Source organism: Pelobates fuscus, chromosome 3 (genome assembly GCF_036172605.1).
Source record: "Pelobates fuscus isolate aPelFus1 chromosome 3, aPelFus1.pri, whole genome shotgun sequence".
In the NCBI taxonomy this organism is placed as follows: domain Eukaryota; kingdom Metazoa; phylum Chordata; class Amphibia; order Anura; family Pelobatidae; genus Pelobates; species Pelobates fuscus.
The window spans coordinates 54,182,851-54,207,112 of record NC_086319.1 but is presented as its reverse complement, the minus strand read 5'-3'; the positions used below and the strand labels follow the sequence as shown (position 1 = coordinate 54,207,112).

At 40.5% G+C, this 24,262-nt stretch overlaps 1 protein-coding gene across 2 annotated transcripts in view; it reads right to left on the bottom strand.

Annotated features, from left to right (window-relative positions):
• Positions 1 to 24,262, bottom strand: part of MSRB3 (methionine sulfoxide reductase B3) — a 124,812-nt gene that overhangs the window by 20,603 nt on the left and 79,947 nt on the right. For both annotated transcript variants that reach the window (XM_063445138.1, XM_063445137.1), the window contains one exon: positions 11,904 to 11,932. In XM_063445138.1, coding sequence (XP_063301208.1) covers positions 11,904 to 11,932 — 29 coding nt within the window. The remainder of the gene's footprint in view (positions 1 to 11,903; positions 11,933 to 24,262) is intronic.

Below are 24,262 nucleotides of genomic sequence, written 5' to 3'. Positions count from 1 at the left end.
ATACGAATTAGGAAGTCATTTGCGAAATAAATAAATGGCAGGACTTAAAACTGAATAGAAAATAAAAAAAATAACGCCAATGAGCTTGAGTGGCACTCGGGAGTTGAAAGATAGAGACGAATATTGGCCAAAAGCTGTTAGTGCCACAAATGTGGAGTTGTAGCTCTTCCCCTGAAATGATCCTAACACTCACTGTAGAGATTTTCACATAAGCCCTTGAGCATTAATTTTAATGATGCCCATATGGTTCCTTAAGTATGAGATTACTTCATGGTAAACCAATCTTCCAGCTTCAAAGACATCTTACAAGAACTGCAAATTTTTTTTACAAATATTAAATCAGATGAAAAAAGTGGTAACTATGTCTGGTAAAGAGGAAACGGAAGGTGGGCTGTGGTGTAGTACAAAAAATGTTTTCCAGATTACTTTTTTTTATTACTTCGACTACCAGTTTCCTCGTCCAAGCTGAGGATGATGGGAGATGCAGTCCAATGAAGGCAGAAGGCTACAGAACTCCAAACCCTGTTTACGCATTTTAATGGCTTTGAAGTTAAATGTAGGAATTTATTCAGTGATGCAGTAATACATATGGATATTTTCCATTTAGAATTAATCTAGTTATTACAGGTCATCAAAGTCAGCTTAACTTTCTTTTAGTACTTGCATTAACACCGACATTAGTATAAAAATAGGTATCGTGCTAACAGTGACACTAAGCTTCTATACATTTTTCTTATTTTTTTTAGAATGAAAACTTAAAATGTATTTGTTATTTGAGGGCAATACCAAAGATGTGTATGTTTGCAGAAAAACTAGTTAATTTATTTTAGCAATGTATTCATGTTAAAGGGACACTCCAGGCACCCAGACCACTTCTGCCCATTGGAGTGGTCTGGGTGCCAACTCATCCATCATCCTTAACCCTGCAAGTGTAATTATCTATCAGACAGCCACTAGAGGGACTTCCGGGTTCTTAAAATACTTTTTGGTTGCTTAAACGACGCTGGACATCCTCACGCTATGCATGAGAACCTCCGTAGTTGCCGGAATCCCAATAGTAAAGCATGACGTCGGCTGACGTCGGCGGGGGAAGAGCGTGGGCGGAGCCTGACCCAGCGCTGAGGGACATTAGCGCTGGATTCAGGTAAGTCACTGAAGAGGTTTTAATTAACCCCTTCAGCAACATGGGATGGGGGGGGGGGGGGGAGGGGGGGGGCACTGCACAATTCTGCAGTGCCAGGAAAACAGGTTTGTTTTCCTGGCACTGGAGAGTCCCTTTAAGGCAACATGAAATCTGGCCTCTTCCTCTCCAAATGGGCTAGCGTTTAAAAAGAAAAACACAAAAAAAAACCTTTAGCATTTGTGTCATTTTATATAGTTTACACTAAATATAAAACACTACAATATCATATATGCTGAGCATTCTGTATGTAATATTTATACTGCTGCATTATTCTACACATTTTGGAACGATTGAAACGATAATTGCTGTTTTATTATTCATTATTTATACCCCTACAATATTTCTGCAAACATCTGCAAAAACACTTGTAAAGATTTTCTTTTTAATGATTTATTCATTTGTTTATTGTATGTCCCTGAACAACAACATATGCATGAAAATGTCTCTTTGTCAGATTCTAGTGATGACTACTTAAAGTTGGATTCAATTTGGCTAACATTTGCCTCGATATAATCTTTTTGGTTAAACTTTTTTTTTCTTCAATATATTAATATATCAAAGGATATCAAAATACTTATTTTTTTAAATGCTTCATTTTTTTCTCAACTCACTGGTGTGAGGAAAAAAATATCAAGCATTACAAATACAGGTTAATGAAGATGAAACATGTTACATGCACAAACAACCAACCAAATTCAAAGTACCACTATAAACTGACCAGGTGAGTGTTTTATAAATATGTAAAAGCTTATACACGCCCTAAGTGGGCAAACAATTATCGGTCTATATTAGGGTTCGAGACAGGCTTACAAAGGTATGCTCACACTCTATAAATGCTATAATGCAAAATTCTAATATTTTTCCGAGTGGGGTATGATAACATTATACAAATATATTCGGGGCCAGTACAAACCATTATCTGGAAATCTATTCATAAACAGGGCTATACATAGGACACAAGGTCACACATTTAGGCTGGAAGAAAGGAGATTTCATCTAAGGCAAAGAAAAGGTTATTTTTACAGTAAGAGTAATAAGGATATGGAACTCTCTGTCTGAAGAGGTGGTTTTATCAGAGTCCATACAGATGTTTAAACTCTTGATTACCTTTTGGAAGAAAACTACTTTCCAACAATTGGCCTTAGTTGGAGGGTTTAAATTGTATGATTGCGTTTAAATTGTATGATAAATACTTGCAAAAACCTAACATACAGGGATATAATTTCTAATTAGTGGGCTAATAGCTGCTTCATCCAAGGAGGTATCTGACTGCCAATTTGGGGTCAAGAAGGAATTTTTTCCTAGTTTGTTGCAAAATTGGAAGCACTTTAGACCTTTTTTTTTTTTGCCTTCTTTTGGATCAACAGCAAAAACATATGTGAAGAAGGCTGAACTTGATGGACACAAGTCTCTTTTCAGCTATGTTACTGTGTAATTATGTAACTATGTAAAATTTTAAATAATTTGAAAAGCTTATCAAAAAATATTAAATCAGGGCCTTTGTATGTAAAGGGTACAAAATTTGCTAGTAACAGAATGAATATAACAGTAGACTGTATAACTAAAAGTTCTATTATGGCAAAAGTGGTAACATTTAACTCTGTAGAACTGTTGTTCATTCAACAGTGCTGGGATATAGTGATCTGAGATCATTTCCTCTAAATACTGCAACGTGTAAATTGAGGATTGGCCTTCATCATCTGCAATCACCACTTGGTTTGCACTAAGTACTCGTGGTAGGCCGTGCCTGTTTGGCTCTGGTAGCCTTGAGTGCCATACAAATGCACCCAGAGTGCCACGCACGGCACACTTGCCGCAGGTTGCTGACCCCTGCTGTAGAACATGATGAGAAATTAGGAAACACAAATGTTTTTATGTTTAACATAAAGTACAGCAGAAACATTGAGTACAAGCATTTAGACTAAAAACATACATATAATGTTCTCCTGGATGCATAATGTCTTTCTGCATCCTACGCAATCATACAATTTAAACCCTCCAACTAAGGCCAATTGTTGGAAAGTAGTTTTCTTCCAAAAGGTAATCAAGAGTTATAGCAGGACTTGATACCTTGCAGCCCACCATTCCGATATATTTTCTATGAGGTGTTACAATTGCCACCCTGCAGCTAGTATTTTTGCTAAATCCAGCATGTCTTATACAGATACATCATTCTTGTTCCAAAATATTCTTCCAAATCATATTGTTATTTTGTGGTTGTTGGCAACCATAGCTAAGGAGTCAAAATTTTGTACACAAATACTTTTATTGCGATCTGTCTTCTGAATAACACTTAAAACCCCCTTACATGTAATTAGACATACTTGAAAACGAGAGAAATCTCAATCTATCTTTCCTGGTTAAATATTTTATGAATAAATAAATTATAATTTTAAAAAAGAATGTTTTTATTCCTAATATTTCCATTAATATTTCACATTCTCTGAAATATATAGTGGCAAACTAGATCGATCAGAAAGAATATATATTTAGGTTCTTTTTTTAATGAGCATATTCTTAAATATGTACAATAAATTTGCAAATAATGAGAACATACAGGAGTGAACTGACATGTAAAACCCACCAGGTGCGTTGCCTTCATTAACAGGACTGAAGTGCATAGCGCTACCATGAAATCACTGACTCAAGTCCGTACTTTGGATTTAATTAGATCATGATGTTCCAGGACAAACTATGTGGCAATGCTTTAAATACATTTGGTAAGATCAAAGCTTAAAGAAACACTCTAAATATATTTATTTGTAATGTTAGATTGTCCATTCCACTATTAACATCCCTGCCTTTTAAAATGAGAAAAAAATGTTTCAAAAAATAAATAAATAAATAAACACTAATAAATTTACCTTTAGTTTAGTTCTTGGACAATCTTTTCCAATGACATCAGCAAGATCGCAAGTTGTAATAATCTTTGTCCAATGCAATAGTTTTTATAGAGGAGCACTGAGGACTCACTGAGAAGAACTGGACACACTTGGTCTCATGTTCTACATGATGGTCTCAAATGTAAAGACCATCAAGTTTTAAAGGTCATAAGGAGGAAGGCAAAACTTTCCATTGGTCTTTTAGAGGAACGTGAATTATTGTCATGGTTTGTGTAATGGAACTTAAACACACATACTCAAATCTACAACAGAATATAAAGGTTTTCATATTACCGGTCCTCAGAATGGCCGGGCTTTACGCATGAATAGTCAGAGAGATAGCCGAGGTCAAGGGTAGGAGAAAAAAGAGTAAACTTTAGATAAGCCAAATATCAGGAAGACAGAGAATAAAAACCGGTAAACGAGCCAAGGTCAGTAACAGGAAATTTACAAACGCACTTTATAAACGCACTTTACAAACGCACCCACAACAGGGTGATTGGAATGAGAGAGGCTGGTTTAAGTAGCCACAGTTTTAATCTGCTAGGATGACTTTATGTCAGAGTGCCAGAAGATGCTAGTCCAGCGAATTGCCGAATTCAGGCCTTTTGTGATTTCATACATGCCCTTCAAATCAGTGCTCTGAGGTGTGCCATTATGAGGTAGGTGTGAATGAGTATAAACAGAAGTGCACGAGTAATGTGCGACGTCCAAATCGATGTCGGAGCAGTGCGAGGGAACGGCAGAACACGTAAGCATGACAATTATCCTTATTACTTTCCAAAATCTGGGCATCAAACTATTTATTTATTAAAGTGAGTTATTCTCATATACCAAGACACTACAGTAGGGGTGTCAAAGTTTGGACCCCATAAATTCATGGACCACAACTCCAGGCATGACATTATGTGATTTTAATATTATATACATTTGGTGGCCCACAAACATATAATTCTGGGCTAAAGTATGACCTTTTTGAAGATTTAAATGCTGGATATCTAAGGTTCATTTAGGGTGCATTTAGGGTTTCTCTCAAATGACATTACTTTAAGCAAGGGCTTTAAGATACATCACCTAGGAATCTTTAATTACAATAGTTAAAATAGAATGCGGTTTCCCAGGCAAGAACTAAGGATAAAGAGCTGAGCTCAGAATGCATTCCACTTACAGCTGCAAATGTTCACAACATGCTTGACAGTTAAAATACATCTCACATTCTTCTGTCCTTTCAGTGTAAACATTTACTATGTAAGTGGATTCCAAAATTAAACTTAAAACGAAGCGCAGGTAAATTGTTGATGAAACCATGCTAAAGATAGTGGCAGGGTATAATTTTACCTCAAATAACTCCGCACTTCACGTTTCAGATCGGCTTTTTCGTAATCTGTTCTCTAATCTATGCATCACCTTTAAAACACGAATGTGGGAATTGTATACTTTTGTAAGTGAAGAGATTTGACAGTCCTGTACTTTGGCTGCAGTAACACTTGCATCATGGTGCAGGAATAAGGACTTGCATATGTCCAGGGTATATGTCTATGGTACACACATTTATTGGTTATATTAATGGAACTGTCTATGCAGCATAACCACAACGGGTCAACATAGTGGTTATGGTGCAAAGAGGTTATGGACACTTTAGTGGCTTGACAAAAACAGGGTCTCTCTTTGGCTCCTATAGACCACCCTCTCTCCAGCTGACTTGATAATGTGAAATTTACACTTCTGCATTAACATTCTGTTAATTCTGTCCATCAAGGCAACCAGTGATAGCCTAGCCTGTATCTAGAGCTCTTAGCCAATCACCATCGTACAAGTAGTTTATGGTGCTTAGTGGTCATTTAAGAACATGCGCGCGCATATCCATTTTTCTCTCTTTACATATTTTCACAGACTGGAGATAAAGATGTACATTTAAAGGCTCACTCTAACTAACTTTTTTTTCTGTGTGTAGGCCCACCTCTCTGAACTGTCAATCAACCCCCAGATACCTTGGACAGGCTGTCCATGGCTGGATGCGTTAAATACACGGTGTCAAAGCTCCTGTTGAATGACTGTCAGGCATTTTAACTCTGAAACTCCCTGATAAATAAAAAAAAAATGGTTCTGGTTATGGACCGCTGTTCTTGCTAGGTGCAGAGATCAGTGAAAAAAAAACGCGCACACACAATTTAAAATATACATCCGTTATAATAGGATAGTGAGGCAACTATTTGCTAAACAGATTTTGTAGAATATAACTCAAATAATCTTTATTATTATATTTTTTATTATTAATAATATTTATAAAGCGCCAACAAGTTCCGCAGCGCTGTACAATAGGTGGACTAACAGACACGTATTTGTAACCAGACGAGTTAGACACACAGGAACAGAGGGATTAAGGGCCCTGCTCAATGAGCTTACATGCTAAAGGGAGTGGGATAAAGTGACACAAAAGGTAAGGATAGAAAAGTCGGTTGCTAGGATAGTGTTCACGGAGGGCTAGGTGTTGTTTTGATGACAGTTGCAGGAGAGGAATCAGGGTGTGGGAAGAGAAAGCTGTTCATAGTTTAATTGATATGCTTTTCTAAAGAAGTAAGTTTTCAAAGATCTTTTGAAGGAATGGAGATTGGGTGAAAGTCTAACAGAGATGGGAAGCACGTTCCATGGGAATTTTGCTGCCCTAGAGAAGTCTTTAAGGTGAGCATCAGAGATATGGAGAACGAACAGAGATAAGACGTAGGTCTCCATTAGAGCGTAGGTGCCTAGATGGGACATATTTGTGTATTAGTGAGGATAAGTAGGTCGGAGCAGCATTGTGTAGAGATTTATAGGCAAGTATCAGGATCTTAAATTGAGTCCTGTATCTTACAGGAAGCCAATGTAGAGAATGACAAAGGGGGAGGTGTGGTAAGTGCAGGCGGACAGGAAGATGACCCTCGCCGCCGCATTCTTTCTAGACTGTAACGGGGCAAGTTGGGAGCACGTAAAACCACTGAGAAGCGGATTACAGTAATCAAGGCGAGAGAGGACAGTGGCATGGACCATCACCGTAGCCGTATCAGGCGTTAAATAGGGGCGGATGCATGTTTTTGAGATGAAAGGGGTAGCTTTTGGCGATCAACTGGACATGAGGGGTGAAGGAGAGGTTAGAGTCAAAGAGAACACCTAGGCAGCGAGCCTGCGAGGAAGAGCGGATAGTAGCGCCACTGACTTGGAGAGACACAGACAAGGGAGTAGCAACACTTGAGGAAGGGAAGATCAGAAGTTCTGTTTTGGACAGGTTAAGTTTAAGGAAATGAGCAGCCATTCAGTTGGAAATAGCAGAGAGGCAGTCAGCGACAAAAGCCAAGAGGAATGGATAGAAATCAGGGGAGGACAGATACATTTGCGTGTCTTATCCAGTGACTGGCGGAGTGAACAAAGTATTTTACTTATATCTACAAAAGCGTTATATAAGTAATGATTTTTTTTTTATGTGAACTCCTAAATGTCAATAAAACCACCTATTTTTATGAAATGCGTTGGACTGGAGATTTGTCCACAGTTCTTCTCTATGTGAAACATTTGATAAAATAGAAAGTAAGTGCTGGGCACAAAAGGTGATGTATCTTCGTTAGCTGAAGCTAATGAATGATTATATTGTTTTAAGGACTTAGGAAATATGTGTGCAAATTTCAGTAAACACATTTGTGTAAAGATTTCGGAATTTGATTTGTTCCTATCAAACATAATTAGTCAATGTTAAAATAATATCTTAATTCCTTACAATAAGTTTCTTTCTTTTTCTTTCATGCATAGTTAGTGTATACAGCAATACACTGCTTCCTAATAAATATATAATTATGGCAATACTTGCATCTATGACATCTACCTGCATGTGGAATTTGGTAAAAGCTGATTGGCTGATATGGAGGATCTCAAAATCTTCCCCTGGTCCCTGTTTTGTACTCCTGCTTATGTATGAATGTACACACCGACATAAATTCTGTCAGGAGTTGAATATGGAGCTGAACCAGAAGATGGCAGCACTAAAGAGGGAGAACTTCAACCAAGAATATCTACCTTCCCCTTCTGGTGACCATTGTGAGTATACATGTCACCAAAAGATATTCCTGATTTAACTAAACTATTTTCTGATTAATGTTATTATTTTTATATGTTCCATAGAGAAATCCCCTGAAAAAGAAATAATAACATTATATTTTCAAAAATACACTTAAAAAGAGCTGATTTAGACATCCGATTACAAAGTTATTTAGTGACCTGTGATTCCTGCTAAAACTCTCAAATTTGTTCCCCGAGTCATATTATTTGGGTGGCCCTTGAATGTACAATGCCAGTATGTCACTGTTGTTAGGGAACTCCCCTAAACACAGGCAGGTCCTCACTCCTATATTCCCTCAAACTTATCTTTAAGTTTACATGTTAAACCCACAAATAATTTGTCATTTCTTATCCCGTTCACCATTTTGGTGTTTCAGTTTTACATTCTAAGAAAGTCTTTGCATTCCTGGACCACCCAGGGAGATACTACTGTACAAAAACGTAAATGAAGGTAATGAACTGATGTCCTTTGAAAATCTTCCAAGGTCTGGCTTTTTAAAGTACCTCTTAATGCCATAGCTTAATCCTCCCACTAGCAAACCTTATTGGGATTTTGTTCACATTTTGAAGCACTCTGTGACAAACTCCATTTTTCCAAAAGGAGATTTATCCCTATTGTTCTCTTTAATCAAGCAAGACATGGGTTATAAATTGTCATACATGTTTGCAATTCTAGTATTTAAGTTGTTTACAGGGAGAAACCTAACTCACTTCGAAACTTTGAAGAATTCAAACTAGCTCACCTTGGGTCCTCAACCTAGTTCACTTTGGGAACTCAAGCTAGCATATCTGAAGACTTCAAAATACCTCAACTTAGCTTATATTGAGACTTCTACCTTTCTTATTTTGGACTTCACCTAGCTCACCCTAACAGTTCAACCTAATTCACATTTAGATTTCAACAAGTTCACCTTGAGACCTCATTATAGCTCACCATGATACTTCGATCTAGGTTACCTTGAGACCTTAACGAAAATCCCATTTGTGGGCAGTAAATCTGAACAGGTTTGGCAAGTTGGTGAGATGGTCACGTTTATTCGGAAGTTGTTACAACTCTAATCAGTATTGATATATGCTCAATGCACAAAAAAATGATTGAACCATTAACACAACGAGTCGCAGTTGCTATAGTGCTTAGAGCGCCCCTTTCACAAACAAAATAAAGAGAACAATGTCATAATTTTAGTATCAGGCTGAAAATCTCTATGCCAGTCTGCCACATCTCGCTGATGAACTAAAGCTCTCCGGGTGTTGAACATGTCACGTTACCGTCTTCACTTATTTTATTTGTGACATTAGAAACCACACAATATTACTTAGTATTCTATTGAATATCTAGTGCTTTATTTTATGTTTTACTACAGTGATGTTAAATCTGATTATTCAACAAAAGAATCAAAGCACATCTATGTTTGTATAACATAAAGAACCACAGACATTTCATCTGTTGAGTTTACTGTTACCAAAAAAGTTAAATAAAATAAAATAAAAGGAACCAATAACTTTTGTGGTTTATCAGAACGGAAAAGGAAGTCACTCGCCTCCCCCAATGCTGTTTGCAATCAAAATGATGTATTGTATACGGATGTGTCATATAACCCACATTTATTGGCTGCAATATAAAATACACTGCCTGACATCATGCTTTGGAGAACACTTTAATGCCTGGTTTGAGTGTTAAGACGTTTGATGTACAGTGTTGGCAATTAAAGTATTTCTGATCCTTGTTGTTTCCAAACGTCTTTTAACTAGAATGTTTAGTTACTAAAACATATTCATGTGAATACATTTCATAACATAAACACTGCAACCCTTGACAAAGAAAGGGGAACTCAACGTATTACTTAAATCTGTTATTATATGCCATCTTACTCATAACAAAATGGGCCTTATATCAATGAGTTGGCACAGAATAAGACATAAACCTATGAAAACCATACATCCCACACTCACATGTGCATTGCAGATGGTCAGGAGATCCAGATTTAAAAAAAAAAAAAAAAAGATTTATTTTTGCAGCAGAACATTTTATTTTGGCAAATGTGATAAAATGACAATGGGGAATAACAAAAAAATATGATTTATATGTGTGGCTTCTACCAGCTGCATTTTGCTAGCCATTTGCAACTGAAACACCCCCCTTTCCCCTCCCCCAAAAAAGCGAAGAACTAAAGAAGAATTTAGTATAAATATAGAAGGTTAAAGAAGTTCTCGATGTTGTAACGCAGCGTTTCGACAAACTGTTTTGTTGTTGACACATAAACAACAAAACTTTTCATAAGAAAAAATGCAAACATATTTATAATGCAGAAAAATATCCAGATAGAAACATATGCAACAAGGTTTTATAATGCTGACAAAACAACCAAATTCTCAAAGAACAAGGTTTTATGAAATCTGAGAATCAGGACTAGTTTGCATCCTGGGTGTGACTATATACATAGATTTAACCTTCGTGGAAAAATGTATATAAAAACAAAGACTGGGGTATTCACTAAACTTCAAAATGCACAAAATTCAAATTCAAATTGCAAAATTGCGGCAAAGACAACAGATGTGGAAAAATAAATTCTCCAACTCAGCTATAGCATAGCTAGAAGTTTCTCCCCTCGCTGCTCCACTCAATTGTTCGATCCATTGCACAGCATCCTCTTTAGTATTTCCCCTCCTGTGTCTCAAGAGGATGTTTCTGAGCTTTTCCTGTCTTCCTGCTTTACCACGTGCCCCAGTCATCCCATTCCCTCACACATTACTCAGTCTCTCTCATCTGCAACTTTACCATCTTTGACTACAATCTCTTGACCCTGATGCTTTGCCTAGCTGTTGTCTTATCTCTCTAATTCCCTTTGCCTACACTCTCGTTGAGAGACTTGTTCATACTTGTGTTTCAGACTATCTGAACTCCAATTCCTTACTTGATCCACTAAAGTCTGGCTTCCACTCCCAACATTTGACTGAGACTGTCCTGACCAACGTGGCTAATAACTTGGTGACAGCCAAATTCAAAGGCTATTATTTGTTACTTATGCTTCTTGATCTTTCTGCTGCTTTTGACACTGTTGACCACTTGCTTCTTCTACTCACTCTTCGCAACCTTGGCCTCAAAGTCCCTCTTTACTGCTTCTCTTCTTACCTCTCTAACAATTTCTTCAGTGTCTCTGGATCCTCCTCCCCATCAGTATCTCTCTTGGTTGGAGTTCCTCAACGCTCTGTACTGGTACCCCATCTTTTCTCAATTTACATTGCCTCCCTTGCTGACCTGCCATGTTATGGCTTTCAATATCGCCTGTACACTGATGATACACTGATTAATCTTCCTCTTCTCACCTGATTTTCTCTCTATCTGTTTCCTATCCATCATCGACTGCCTACCCTCTGTTTCTGACTCGATGACTTCCAATTCCTAAAACTCAACCTTTCCAACACCAAACTGCTAAACATCAAGAAGATAGCCTCTGTTGATGAACATCAGATGGACATATTAGTATGTCCTAAGGACCATCAAGACCCATTTTTGCAGGACATACCTGTATGCGCACATTGGTTAAAGGAGTTATCTATTTGTAACATAGTTTGTTAGTTTTTTATTAATACTAGCTACAACACAAAATAAACTCAAAACCAAATATCTAACTATTCTACAGATTGAAAAACCAAAACCACAAACTGGCGATGGACACACTTTGAAGCTTTTGCGACAGAAAAAAAATAGTTATAATTTTTAATCATTGGTTTTCTGTAATACATACCTGAGTTGGATTCAAATTTCTTTTCAGACCTGAAATCAGAAAAGTACAATCTGTCAAATTTTTCAATCTTTATTATTATTATTATTATCATCGCCATTTATATAGCACCAACAGATTCTGTAGCGTTTTACAATATTATAAGAGGGGAAATTTAACTATAAATAGGACAATTACAAGAAGACTTACAGGAACGATAGGTTGAAGAGGACCCTGCTCAAACTAGCTTACAGTCTATAGCAGTGGTTCCCAAACCAGTCCTCGTGGCCCACCAACAGTCCAGGATTTATGTATTTCCCTGTTTTATTCCAATGGAGATACTAACAAAACCTGGACTGTTGGTGGGTCTTGAGGACTGGTTTGGGAAACGCTGGTCTATCGGACTTTGAAACATTAAAATAATAAAACATTCGGTAGTTAAGAACTGTGGTGCAAATGCATTTTTCTGTACTAACTTTTATAGAGAGAAGGGAGCTAGGCTCACCTAAAACGTCTTAGAACAAAATCTAGAAAAATGCAGTTGGCATAAAATGCACTAAATTGTAATGAATGCACAAATACGCAGAACAAATATTACAATAAAATATAGTTATCCATATTAATTTGGGTTCATGATTTAGCAAATAAAAATCATTAATTTTACGTTCGATAAATTCACAGTTTAGTGTTTCCTCTCAGCTCCGATATACTATTAGCAGAATTGAAGGTTCATTTACCAAGTTGCCAACAACAGAGAAATCTGGTCCTGGTGGGAACATTGTTTTTGAAATATAGGTTAATACTAGTTTTAAATTCCAAAGGCTTTGAAGCTGTGGGAAAACCCCAGTCTGATAATTATTCTCAAGATGCTGCTGAAGCGCTCTCATGCAGAATTAAAGCAATGACTGAGGCTATATGACTGACCCTTCATGAGGTTGCGCTGTCTGTAGCTAGCTTGCAAACCAATTAGAGGATGTGCTAGCGGAATGTTTCTGGTATGCTTTGTGTAATGTGCATTGCATATGGTTGAGTGATCATTGAGAGCAAGTGGAACCTTTTTTGGATAAACCTAGACTCGGTGTTCGCTTCACAGCCAGATGACCTTTGGATATTTTTTTAAAGTAGCTGAAATAAGAACTAAGAAAAAAAAAAAGAGGAAATTAACAAACTACTGAATTTGGCATTAAGTGGTCAAGACTTTCACTGAAGGTGCGCCTGTATAATCAGTATTCTAGAAATCAAAATGAGGTGTCAGAGCAATTACTAAATTATGATTCTTTCAATAGCTTACCATTTCTATATATTATTACAAAAAAGTACATATTACATTGTTCTTAAAGTGGCTCTGTCACCCAGAGCCGATCCAGAGTGGTTGTGGACCGTGCAGGTGCTCTGTAGATAGGTGACGTGTACTGTGCTGGGCTCCATCCAGTCAGACAGGCCCTGCCCTCTCATGAGGTCCCACCCTCTCACGATCGGCAAAGCTGTAAGGAAAAGGTGACAATCTGTTTGAAGACAACTCAACAGACCGCCCAGGTGCTCTGTAGATAGGCAAAGTGTGCAGCGCTAGGCTCTGCTACCTTCAGGAAGATCCCCCCCTTTCTCATTAGGGTCCGCCCCCTTGTGATTGGTACCAGGCGGCAGAGCTGCAAGGAAAAAGTTACAAGCTGACAAGCAGTCCTCAACAGCTTGTCACCTTTTCCTTACAGCTCTCCCTCCTGGTGCCGATTGCAGGGTGTGTGGCCTAATGAGTGGGGGTGGGACTTACTTGAGGATGGCACTGCACACCCTGCCTATCTACAGAGTACCTGGGCGGTCTGCAACCACGCAGAATGGGCTCTGCATTCATGCCAAACTTACCTTTCTCAAATTGCTTCTTCATCCCTTCCTTCCAGAATCTGTTCTTCTTTACTTCCTTTCTCATCTATAGCTCTTCAAAAGCACAAGACGAAGTACTTTGTCTGATGTAGATTTCATATGCTTGACAATCTTCATGAACGATGCAGCTTAAGGCAAGCTCCCCTTTTCTTTGTCAAGTAAGTCTAGTTCTCCCACACTACTCACTTTTATATCCAGTTGATGCGCGGGAATTAGATTCTATCGTACACTCAGGGCATATGAACACAGTGATGGTATGTCAATTTCAGTAACTAGTATATGGCAGTGCCAGAAAAGAGGATACGGAGTCGTGAAGATTTAAAAATTTAAGGTAAATGGGCGCTGAGTAGGTAGGAAAAAAATCTGGGGACTGTAAGCAGCTGAGAAGGAACATAAAAAAATTCTGTAGAGTCATGTCAGAGCTGCTTTAATGTACAAGTTTTACAGAGAAGATGGTCAAATTATTATACTATAAATATTGTAACTAACTTTCCATTTTCCCACTCCCCATTTCACAAGCACAATACCCCATGTCACTAGGCTATTCTCTCATTACAATAAGCCCATTCCTCCCAAATATCACTAGCCCTTTCCCTCCTTTCAGTGTGATGTTACGCACATTACACCATATTTAGTAGGAACAGTTCCTATTAAATCCACTTAAAGGACCACTATAGGAACCCAGACCACTTCAGCTCAATGAAGTGGTCTGGGTGCCGGGTCCATTCAGTGTTAACCCTGCAGCTGTAAACATAGCAGTTTTAGAAAAACTGCTATGTTTACAATAGGGTTAATCCAGCCTCTAGTGGCTGTCTCATTGACAGCCGCTAGAGGCGCCACCGCGCTTCCCACTGTGAAAATCACAATGAGAGGGCAATGACGTCTATAGGAAAGCATTGAGAAATGCTTTCCTATGGACTGATTGAATGCACGCGGGAGGGAGGAGAGTCCCCAGCGCCGAGAGAGCCTGGCGCTGGAGAAAGGTAAGCGTTTAACCCCTTCCTCCCGTTCAGCCCAGCGGGAGTGAGACCCTGAGGGTGGGGGGGGACCCAAAGACCCTATAGAGCCAGGAAAATTAGTTTGTTTTCCGGGCACTATAGTGGTCCTTTAAGTCTCTTTTTATGTCCCTGTTTTGTAGGAGCTCAGTGTTCTTGGTATGTAATATGCCTTTAAACCAGAATAAATGTTGTGACGAAGTGCCCTTCGCCACTTGGGCCTGGAGAGGACTGCTTGCCAGCCTCTTGCTATGTGATTATGGTCCCTGGGAGATTGGGCCCTTTTAAAAAACGTATTCGGCCCTAACAGAGTGCATGTCACTCATTCTGGCCCTTTAAACACAGTGGGGCCATTCGGTACTTGCCCTGTGTGAGCGGTGATACCCCCAGATAGCTATGCCATGGAGCCTATTCATATAATGAAAGACTATGGGAAAGACTTTAGCTCCATGGCAATTGAACTGTGTGAATAGGATCTGCGCGCTATTCGGTAGTTTTGTGCGTTCAGATCCCAGCTATCTGGGGATATGTTACATGTCTGTGTGTTATGTATAAAAAGTAACTTTATGTATTTTAAAGTGTTTTACTGTCTTTGTGTAACCATATGCTCAATGGAGTCTGCCTCTATCCCTGGATAATTGGATTACTTCCCCCCATTGTCTCCAGGATAGAGGCCTCTGTAAAACCTGTGTGAGCCAGATTTTGCCATGCTGCCAGCCAGGGCCCAAAAGATACTTTTACTAACTTTTGAACCCCAGGTCTGATTCATGCCAATTTTTTATATGTTGTTCCCCTGAATGGATTGATTGTGGATATGTATTTTTATGTGAATGTGATGTATGGTTTTAAAGTTACAGAGTATGTGTGGAAACTGTATTTTTACTGTATGTAATAATTATGTTAACTGTTTATCTGGTGGGAGGGGATGTGTGGGTTGTACTGTTACTTGATTGGTTATTTTATGCCCCCCCCCCGGGTGTGTCCTGTATGTGCACAACCGTAATAAAAACCAGACTGGGTGTGCCAGCACCTCAGACCACTGCTTGACCCTCAACACGGAGCCTTGTCTCGTTCTTGGGGGGATTCACTGTATGCTGTTGGAGACTGATTGCTAGGAGTGTAAGCTGATGTATGCTTTTCCTGTTCGTCTGCTAGCAGCTATTCGTGAGGTTCCAGTTTGGAGTGCTATTTTGTATCCAGTTCGGGAGTTTGGTGTTCTGCAGTAGCTGTGCCTGTCTCTCAGAAAGGGGCATATCGCCTAAACGGATTTTAACCCCTTGTCTGCTGAAACGGTCCGTTACAATTGGTGGCAAGCGGCGAGATCGTTCCTACAGCCAGAAGGACAGCTACAGGAAACACCATTTCTTTGGATTTACAAGTGGGGGCAACGCATGTCCCAGTACAGCGACTCTAAAAGCAACAGAATGGAACCAGCAGTGTTATATGAGGAGGAGAACCTGGATCGCCGGGATGCATTAAGGAAAAGCATCTGGTACCAGGCCCTGGATAATGTACAATACCAGCGGGGTGAGAGTCTCCCCAGTGAAGAGCAGCGGTTGCAGAAGCAAGTGGCCCTGCGGATGCCCTTCCTGGAAGAGCAGCCCCTGGAGGAATGGGTGAAGGAATTGGAGCTCCGAGCATGGCAGGAGATTTGGCTGGAAGATGCCTACCAGGCACTCTGGTGGTATATGGCACAGTATATACCCTGGACAGTCGAGCATGACAAGCCAGAGGGAGAGGTCCTGGCTTGTTATGGGAGTCCTTTGCAGAGACGGACTTTGGGAGCCCTGCGCAGACCAGACTTCAGGACATTTTCTACACTTGGGAGGCTAGGCATGACTGGGATGACCCCCATGAGGTAGGGCAAGACCTGCTTCACCTAGCAACCATGGAGTGGGAACTGGAGCAGGACTACCGAGGTCTCTTCAACTCCATTGAGAAGATTCAGCAGGACAGCAAGGTGACAGATCCAGTTCCAGACCCATTCAGCTGGGAAGATATTGTTGAGATTTACTGGGAGGAACCCCAGGCGGCAGGTGGAGATGGGACCAAGGTCTCTCCACCGGTATTGCAGGGAATTGGGAGCCCAAGCTCCATTCCCCAGCGGCAGGCTGAGTTACAGGGGGCAGAGACAAGTGGTCCTGTCCCCCAGCAGCAGTGTACCTTGCAGGGAGAGGAGAGCAGCGTCCTCCCTTCCCAGCGGCAAGGTGAGCTACAGGGATGCTGGGCGGTCGGCTCAGATCCCCAGCGGCAGTGTGATATACAGGGAATTGGGAGCCCAGTCTCCATTCCCCAGCGGCAGAGTGTCCTACCGGGAATAGAGAGCCCAGTCTCCTTTCCCCAGCAGCAGGACTCTGTATTGGGAGCAGAGACAGTCGGTCTCCCTCCCCCGCGGCTGGAAGTATGTATGGGAGAGGAGCTGGTTACCCCCTCTCCCCAGCGGCAGCTTAATGTACCAGGGGGAGACAGTAAGCCCCACAACTGTGCAGATGGGACCGTGGTCTCTGCACATACAGCACAGGGGGTAGGGATGGTCGGTCCTGCCCCCCAGCGACCAGGCTGTTTAGCCAAAGAGGAGACAACCAGTCTCTCTTCCCAGCGGCAGCCTGATTTCCAGGAGAAGGTGATGGTGGATCCCTCCACCTTACAGCAACCAGCGTCCTGGGGAGTGGAAGCAACCGGCCTCCCTCTCCTCCACCAGCCAGAGGTACCTGAGGTAGTGGACCTCATAGATTTGTCCTGGAGACACACACCGATGGCAGGTCGAGATGGGACCGAGGTCTCTCCACTGGCCCTACAGGGATGCTGGGTACCCGGCCCAGATCCCCAGCGCAGTGCATCTCACAGGTAGAGGAGAGTCTCTCTTCCCAGCGGCAGCCTGAGTTCCAGGAGGAGGTGATGGTGGATCCCTCCACCTTACAGCAACCAGCGTCCTGGGGAGTGGGGGCAGCCGGCCTCCCCCTCCCACCGCAGCAGGAGATACCGGGTGAGGGGGAAAACAACCCTAACCACACTGGCACAGATGGGACCGCAGTCTCAGTGCCAGTCCTACAGGGATGCTCGACGGGCGGTCCAGATCCCCAACCTTCCCCTCCCCTGCTACATCCCGACTGGGTCCTGGGGGCAGTGGATGAGCCTACGATACCCACTGACCCCCTTCCAGCTGAAGAGCTGGCATCCGGGCAGAGTGTTACTAGCCTCTGCCCTCCCTTTTTCCCTGGTCCAGAGCCTGATTTACCGCAGGCTAACCCAGCGGAAGAGCTGGCAGCAGAGCAGAGCGCCGCTGGCCTCTGCCCTCCAAGTAACCCCAGCTGTCTGCCTAGCTGCGCCAGGGAGACCGAGGAGGCTGAACTGTCCCACTACAACCTGGAACCTACAGGCCAGTACCATTTATTGTGGGGGGGTTACTGTGTGAACTGTTTACTGTGGGTGGGCTGCCCGACTAACCTAGGTACTGACCGGCAGAAGGTCAGGTACCTGTTTAGTCTTCCCACCAAAGGGAAGATGTGTGACGAAGTGCCCTTTGCCACTTGGGCCTGGAGAGGACTGCTTGCCAGCCTCTTGCTATGTGATTATGGTCCCTGGGAGATTGGGCCCTTTTAAAAAACGTATTCGGCCCTAACAGAGTGCATGTCACTCATTCTGGCCCTTTAAACACAGTGGGGCCATTCGGTACTTGCCCTGTGTGAGCGGTGATATCCCCAGATAGCTATGCCATGGAGCCTATTCATATAATGAAAGACTATGGGAAAGACTTTAGCTCCATGGCAATTGAACTGTGTGAATAGGATCTGCGCACTATTCGGTAGTTTTGTGCGTTCAGATCCCAGCTATCTGGGGATATGTTACATGTCTGTGTGTTATGTATAAAAAGTAACTTTATGTATTTTTTTTTTTGTAAATCTTTATTTTTGCAGTGCTTATAGTGGTTACATGCTTACATATGGTACCCCAACGGCATTCCATACGTAGGTTTCAAAACATTTGTTACATAGGGTAATGGATGAACAGAGCACATTTTTGATTAGTTAATACAAATGAATATCAATCGATTAAGAACATTAATTTAACATTTACGTTGAGTATCCTCGCTTTAAGGTGTAAACGTTGGTCTGGGTCTGCTATGTGGGAGTGATGGGTGTACATGCTTTACTACGATTGCTGTTGTAGGTATAGATGTCACACTATGGGTAATACAGTAAAAGGTATATTAGGGCATATAAGATTCTGCAGTGTCAGCTACTGGAAAACACAGAATTTTATGTAGGTTCCGGCTAGACTACGTGATAAATTGCAGTTATCGGATAATGAACCCCCTGATCTGTCGTCATGTCAGAGCTATACATGCCTGGTAGTGGGAGACAGGGTAAAACTACACCATAGGTTACATGCAGATTAAAGACACGTTTATATGGAAGATCACGTTAAGCTAGCTGGCAAAAGCATCTCTGCAGCCCAGATAACATTGTACCATGCGGCAAGCAGTGAGACAAGAGTGGTAGCAGGCTTCTTTATGGTAGCCCATCCAGAGTCGGTGTGGGGTGGCATAAACTGGGTAACCAAAGCGTGAGTTGGTGAGAGTTCCTGCACGGGGACGTAGAGAGAACAGGTACTACTAGTCCACAGAACAGTCCCATTTGGCCCATGCCGGTTCCTGGCTTGTAGGTCTTAGGTGTCAGTCCGCTGTTGTGCGCCCCGGGTCCGCTGGCGGTCGCTGTGGGCTGGTGTCACTGCGCCACGTTCCCTTTGGTGGCTGCCCTGCTGTCTAGGGCCGCTGGTCTTCGGCCTGAGGCCTGTGTAGGTGCTCTCGCCTTTTGCCATTGGGCCCATCACCAGGTCCGTGGGCCCAGGGTTCCGCCGGGTCGCTACAGTAGTCGGTCAGTTGTTCGGCTAAAGGTATCAGTGCCGAAACAGCAGGAGCTTCCCAGGCTTCTCCCTGGGTGTATGGCAGGCTGTGGGGGGGAAATTCCTCCCCTGTGAGCGCCCGGCTCAGAAGAAGAGTGAGCGGGCCTCTAAACGGTGGCATACAGAGGTGTGGTAGTTGGAGGGTGACATATGCCAGGGGCATCTCTGGGTGTGAGGGACCCCGTGTGGCACCACCCCGCATGCAGGAATACAGGAAGGCTGCTAGTCGGCCTGTGCTCGAGGTAGTTTGCTGTGCTCGCATGGCCTCCGCCATCTTCTGTGCTGGTCGCGGGTTACCCGTTATCTGTGTCTCCGAGGGTAGTGGAGTCTGGCTTGGTTTGTATCGGGATCACCCCCCCAGTCCGGTGGGGGGGAAGCAGGACCGGGTCCGCCGGCTCTTCACGCGAGTCGGGCTCCGTCGGGCGGGATAGTGTTGCGGCGGCCGTCCACTTCACTCACCGCCAGTATAGGTCCCGCCTGGTGCAGCGGGCCCCATCCTCCGAGGGACTAGAACTGCGGGAGCAAGCCTCTCCTCGGCTCGGCAGCCCGGTTACATCGAGGGTCGCAGGTAATTGCCGGGATTTCCCCTTAAAAGTGCGCTTTGTTGGCTATTTGTGGGCTATTTGTGGCCCTATGTGCAGGAGCTGAGCTGTCCTGCGACCGCTCAGCTCGGCGGCCCGGCCCCGCCCCCCCAACTTTATGTATTTTAAAGTGTTTTACTGTCTTTGTGTAGCCATGTGCTCAATGGAGTCTGCCTCTATCCCTGGATAATTGGATTACTTCCCCCCATTGTCTCCAGGATAGAGGCCTCTGTAAAACCTGTGTGAGCCAGATTTTGCCATGCTGCCAGCCAGGGCCCAAAAGATACTTTTACTAACTTTTGAACCCCTGGTCTGATTCATGCCAATTTTTTTTATGTTGTTCCCCTGAATGGATTGATTGTGGATATGTATTTTTATGTGAGTGTGATGGATGGTTTTAAAGTTACAGAGTATGTGTGGAAACTGTATTTTTACTGTATGTAATAATTATGTTAACTGTTTATCTGAGGGAAGGGGATGTGTGGGTTGTACTGTTACTTGATTGGTTATTTTATGCCCCCCCCCCCCGGGTGTGTCCTGTATGTGCACAACCGTAATAAAAACCAGGCTGGGTGTGCCAGCACCTCAGACCACTGCTTGACCCTCAACACGGAGCCTTGTCTCGTTCTTGGGGGGATTCACTGTATGCTGTTGGAGACTGATTGCTAGGAGTGTAAGCTGATGTATGCTTTTCCTGTTCGTCTGCTAGCAGCTATTTGTGAGGTTCCAGTTTGGAGTGCTATTTTGTATCCAGTTCGGGAGTTTGGTGTTCTGCAGTAGCTGTGCCTGTCTCTCAGAAAGGGGCATATCGCCTAAACGGATTTTAACCCCTTGTCTGCTGAAACGGTCCGTTACAAATGTGTTTAGATATCACCAACCCAAACTTAAGGTAGAGCATGTATTAAACTCAAATTTACCTATTTTTACTTTAAATTCCAGGTATGTATCAGCAGTGTATATTAATGCTCCAAAGTGCATAGAAAACACAAAAGGAAAAAAATTGCATAATGCAAAACTGTAAATAATATAATAGAATAGTGATATTGATGCAAATTTGCAAATTCACACTTAGAATGCAAAAATATCCTGGCTTAAAGAGGTGAAATAATAATAATAATGGGGAAATTTAAACCTCCTTTACAATGTTTTTTTTTAGCTAAAAGCAATGAATTTATTTTGTTTTTTTTTTTCCCCTTCCAGATATATGTTACAAAGCTATGTTGGATCATGTCTAACCAACTCATAGGTATTTTAAGTGGTAGCATCAAAAATAAAAAGGACCATTTTGGTACTATATTTGAATTTAGTATTTATTCTACCTAGCCAAGAAACATCTAAAAATCGCCACTCTTTCAGTGTGTTATTGGTGTACTTCAGTAATTTTAAAACATTAGTTTCCATAGTTCTTTCTACAGTTGTCGTTATAATTATCCCTAAGTATTTTAGTTCTTTCTTGGTCCAGATAAAATCTAAATTTATTTTTAGATCTTCAATAATTACTTTATCAATGTTGATCGTCATTTCTGTCAATTTAGCTACTTTTAGTTTGTATTTTGAAATGACACTATAACTGTCAATTTCTTGCATTAAACCTATGAGAGAAGTAGCAGGTGATGTTAATGAAAGTCAGATGTCATCAGCATATAAGGATATTTTAATGTCCTGTTCTTTAGTAGCAAAACCTTTTATCTCTTTATTTTCTCTAATCTTAATAGCCAATGGTTCAACTGTTAAAGTATATAGTAATAGAGACAGGGGGCAACCCTGCCTTGTACCGAATTGTAAATCAAACCATCGTGCACATATATACGCACCTATGGTTCTGGCTGAGGGATTCGAGTATAATGCCATTATAGCACCATGAATCCATCCCACCAAGCCAAAGGATCTTAACACATAATCGAGACAGCCCCAACTGACCCTGTCAAAGGCCTTCCGACGTCTAATAACAGGACCAGAAGGGGCCGTCTGCTTCTGCTCATTTGATTGATTATATCTATAATCCTTCTATTGGAGTTGCTGGCAGATCTACCAGGGATAAATCTTATCTGATCCAAGTTTATGATATTTTCTATTATGGTAATTATTTGTGTTGCTAATATAGAGGCGAAAATTTTTATGTCGGTATTTATAAGTGATATGGGTTGATAATTTCGCACATCTGTTGGATTCTTATTAGTTTTTAGTATTGGGAGTATATTGACCTGTAGTAACTCTTCGGGTGTATTTAACTAATTGGCTATTTCATTATATAAGTTTGTCAAAGGTAGGATAAGTTCTTGTTTAAAAATGTTATAGAAGAGATTACTATATCCATCTGAGCCTGGTGTTTTGTATACATCTAATTTTTCTATTTCCCTCTTCACTTGACTAGTAGTTAACCGGGTGTTTAATAATTGTAAATCAGAGTTTGTTATCATGGGAATATTCAAGTTTTTAAAATAGTTTCTTATATTTTCTTCATCCATTGGCAGATCGAGATTATATAGTTTATTATAAAATTAATTGAATTTTTGGCCTATTTTCTCAGAAGTGAAAAGTATTTACTTGACATCTATTATTTTATCTATTCTATTTTTAGATTTACTTTTTTGTAGTTGTATTGTCAGGTTTTTACTTGCTCTATTCCCAGTGTAGTTATTGTTTATTATAAGTTTGCTTAAAGTAATATTGATTTTTTTCTTCTGTTTTTAAGTTAATTTTGTTTTGTAGTTTGCTCATTTCTTTTTTATTTTGATTTGTAGGATTCTGTTTTTTTGAGCTTGATACATTGAAAAATTGTATATATAAATCATTAGAGCTACCAGTAACTGTGTGGAACATTCCACACAAGGAGTGTAGGGACTTAAATGAGAGGGGTCGATTACTGTATCTGTGGATGTTACTGAACGCAGAGAAATAGGAAAATAAAAAATATATATATTTATATATTTTTTTAAATAAAGAATCTTTCTTTACTCTCTCCTTTTATTTTATTTTCCTTTTCACCCCTATACCTTTACCTTTCCTAAGAATGAATTTTAAATTGTCCTTAGTCAATTAACATTACAGATTAGTGCATATCAGCCAATTGTATCATTCTCCTGATATTATTTAACTTAATAATTTTACACAGTAACATATCATATTTCTATTACCTTCACACGAATCCCTGGTGAATATTATGTGGACAGTTATTTAGTTTTGCGTGCACAATCTATATGATTCCTTATTTATCATTGTCCTTTAATTTCCCTGTTGTAGTGTCATAAAAATAATCTTTAATTTAAGTGGCTTCTTTAAAGTTAATTAAATACATATATTAGTAAAACAAAAAATAATATAATAGTTCTAAGGATATTGTGATTAAGTAACTAAACATATTGTTATTTATATCCTGTTCTTTTACTTTCTCCCATAGTGAATTTGTGTTAACCAGTATATATTATGCATACACTCAATATATATTATTCTTACATTATCATCAGAATTATCCATTTGAATATTCTGTATAATATTAAAGTCAGTATGAACTTATAGTTCAGTGACTTTTCATGAGGGTATTAATGTTTAGTAAAAAAAAAAAAAAAAAATCCCTTTCCCTTTTTTCCATTTACCTACCCATGTACCTTTCATTTCTGTGAAATATTATATTTATTAAACATTACTCAGCTTTACTAGTAAGTATACAGCGATCAGTGGTATAGTTGCCCTAAACTCATCCAGCTAGAAATTTTACACTATATCATTTACATCATATTTCTTTTCCTGCACGGACATTCTCTGGTAGAGTATTGTATAGACCAATAAGATGTTCCCTTCTTTTATTCTTTTCCTTTTTTTCATTATCCTTAAAATTCCCTTGTAGTGTCGTAGTGATTACTCTTTAATTTAAGTGACTATTTAAAGTTAAGTGAAATAACTATATCAATAAACATTTTTGTCATTTTTCTTAACGTCAAGTTATTATCTTACAAAAGCATTCTAAAAAAAAAAAAAGTGTAATCTTTCTAATCTTACGATGTTTAATGCTGGATAACAAGTT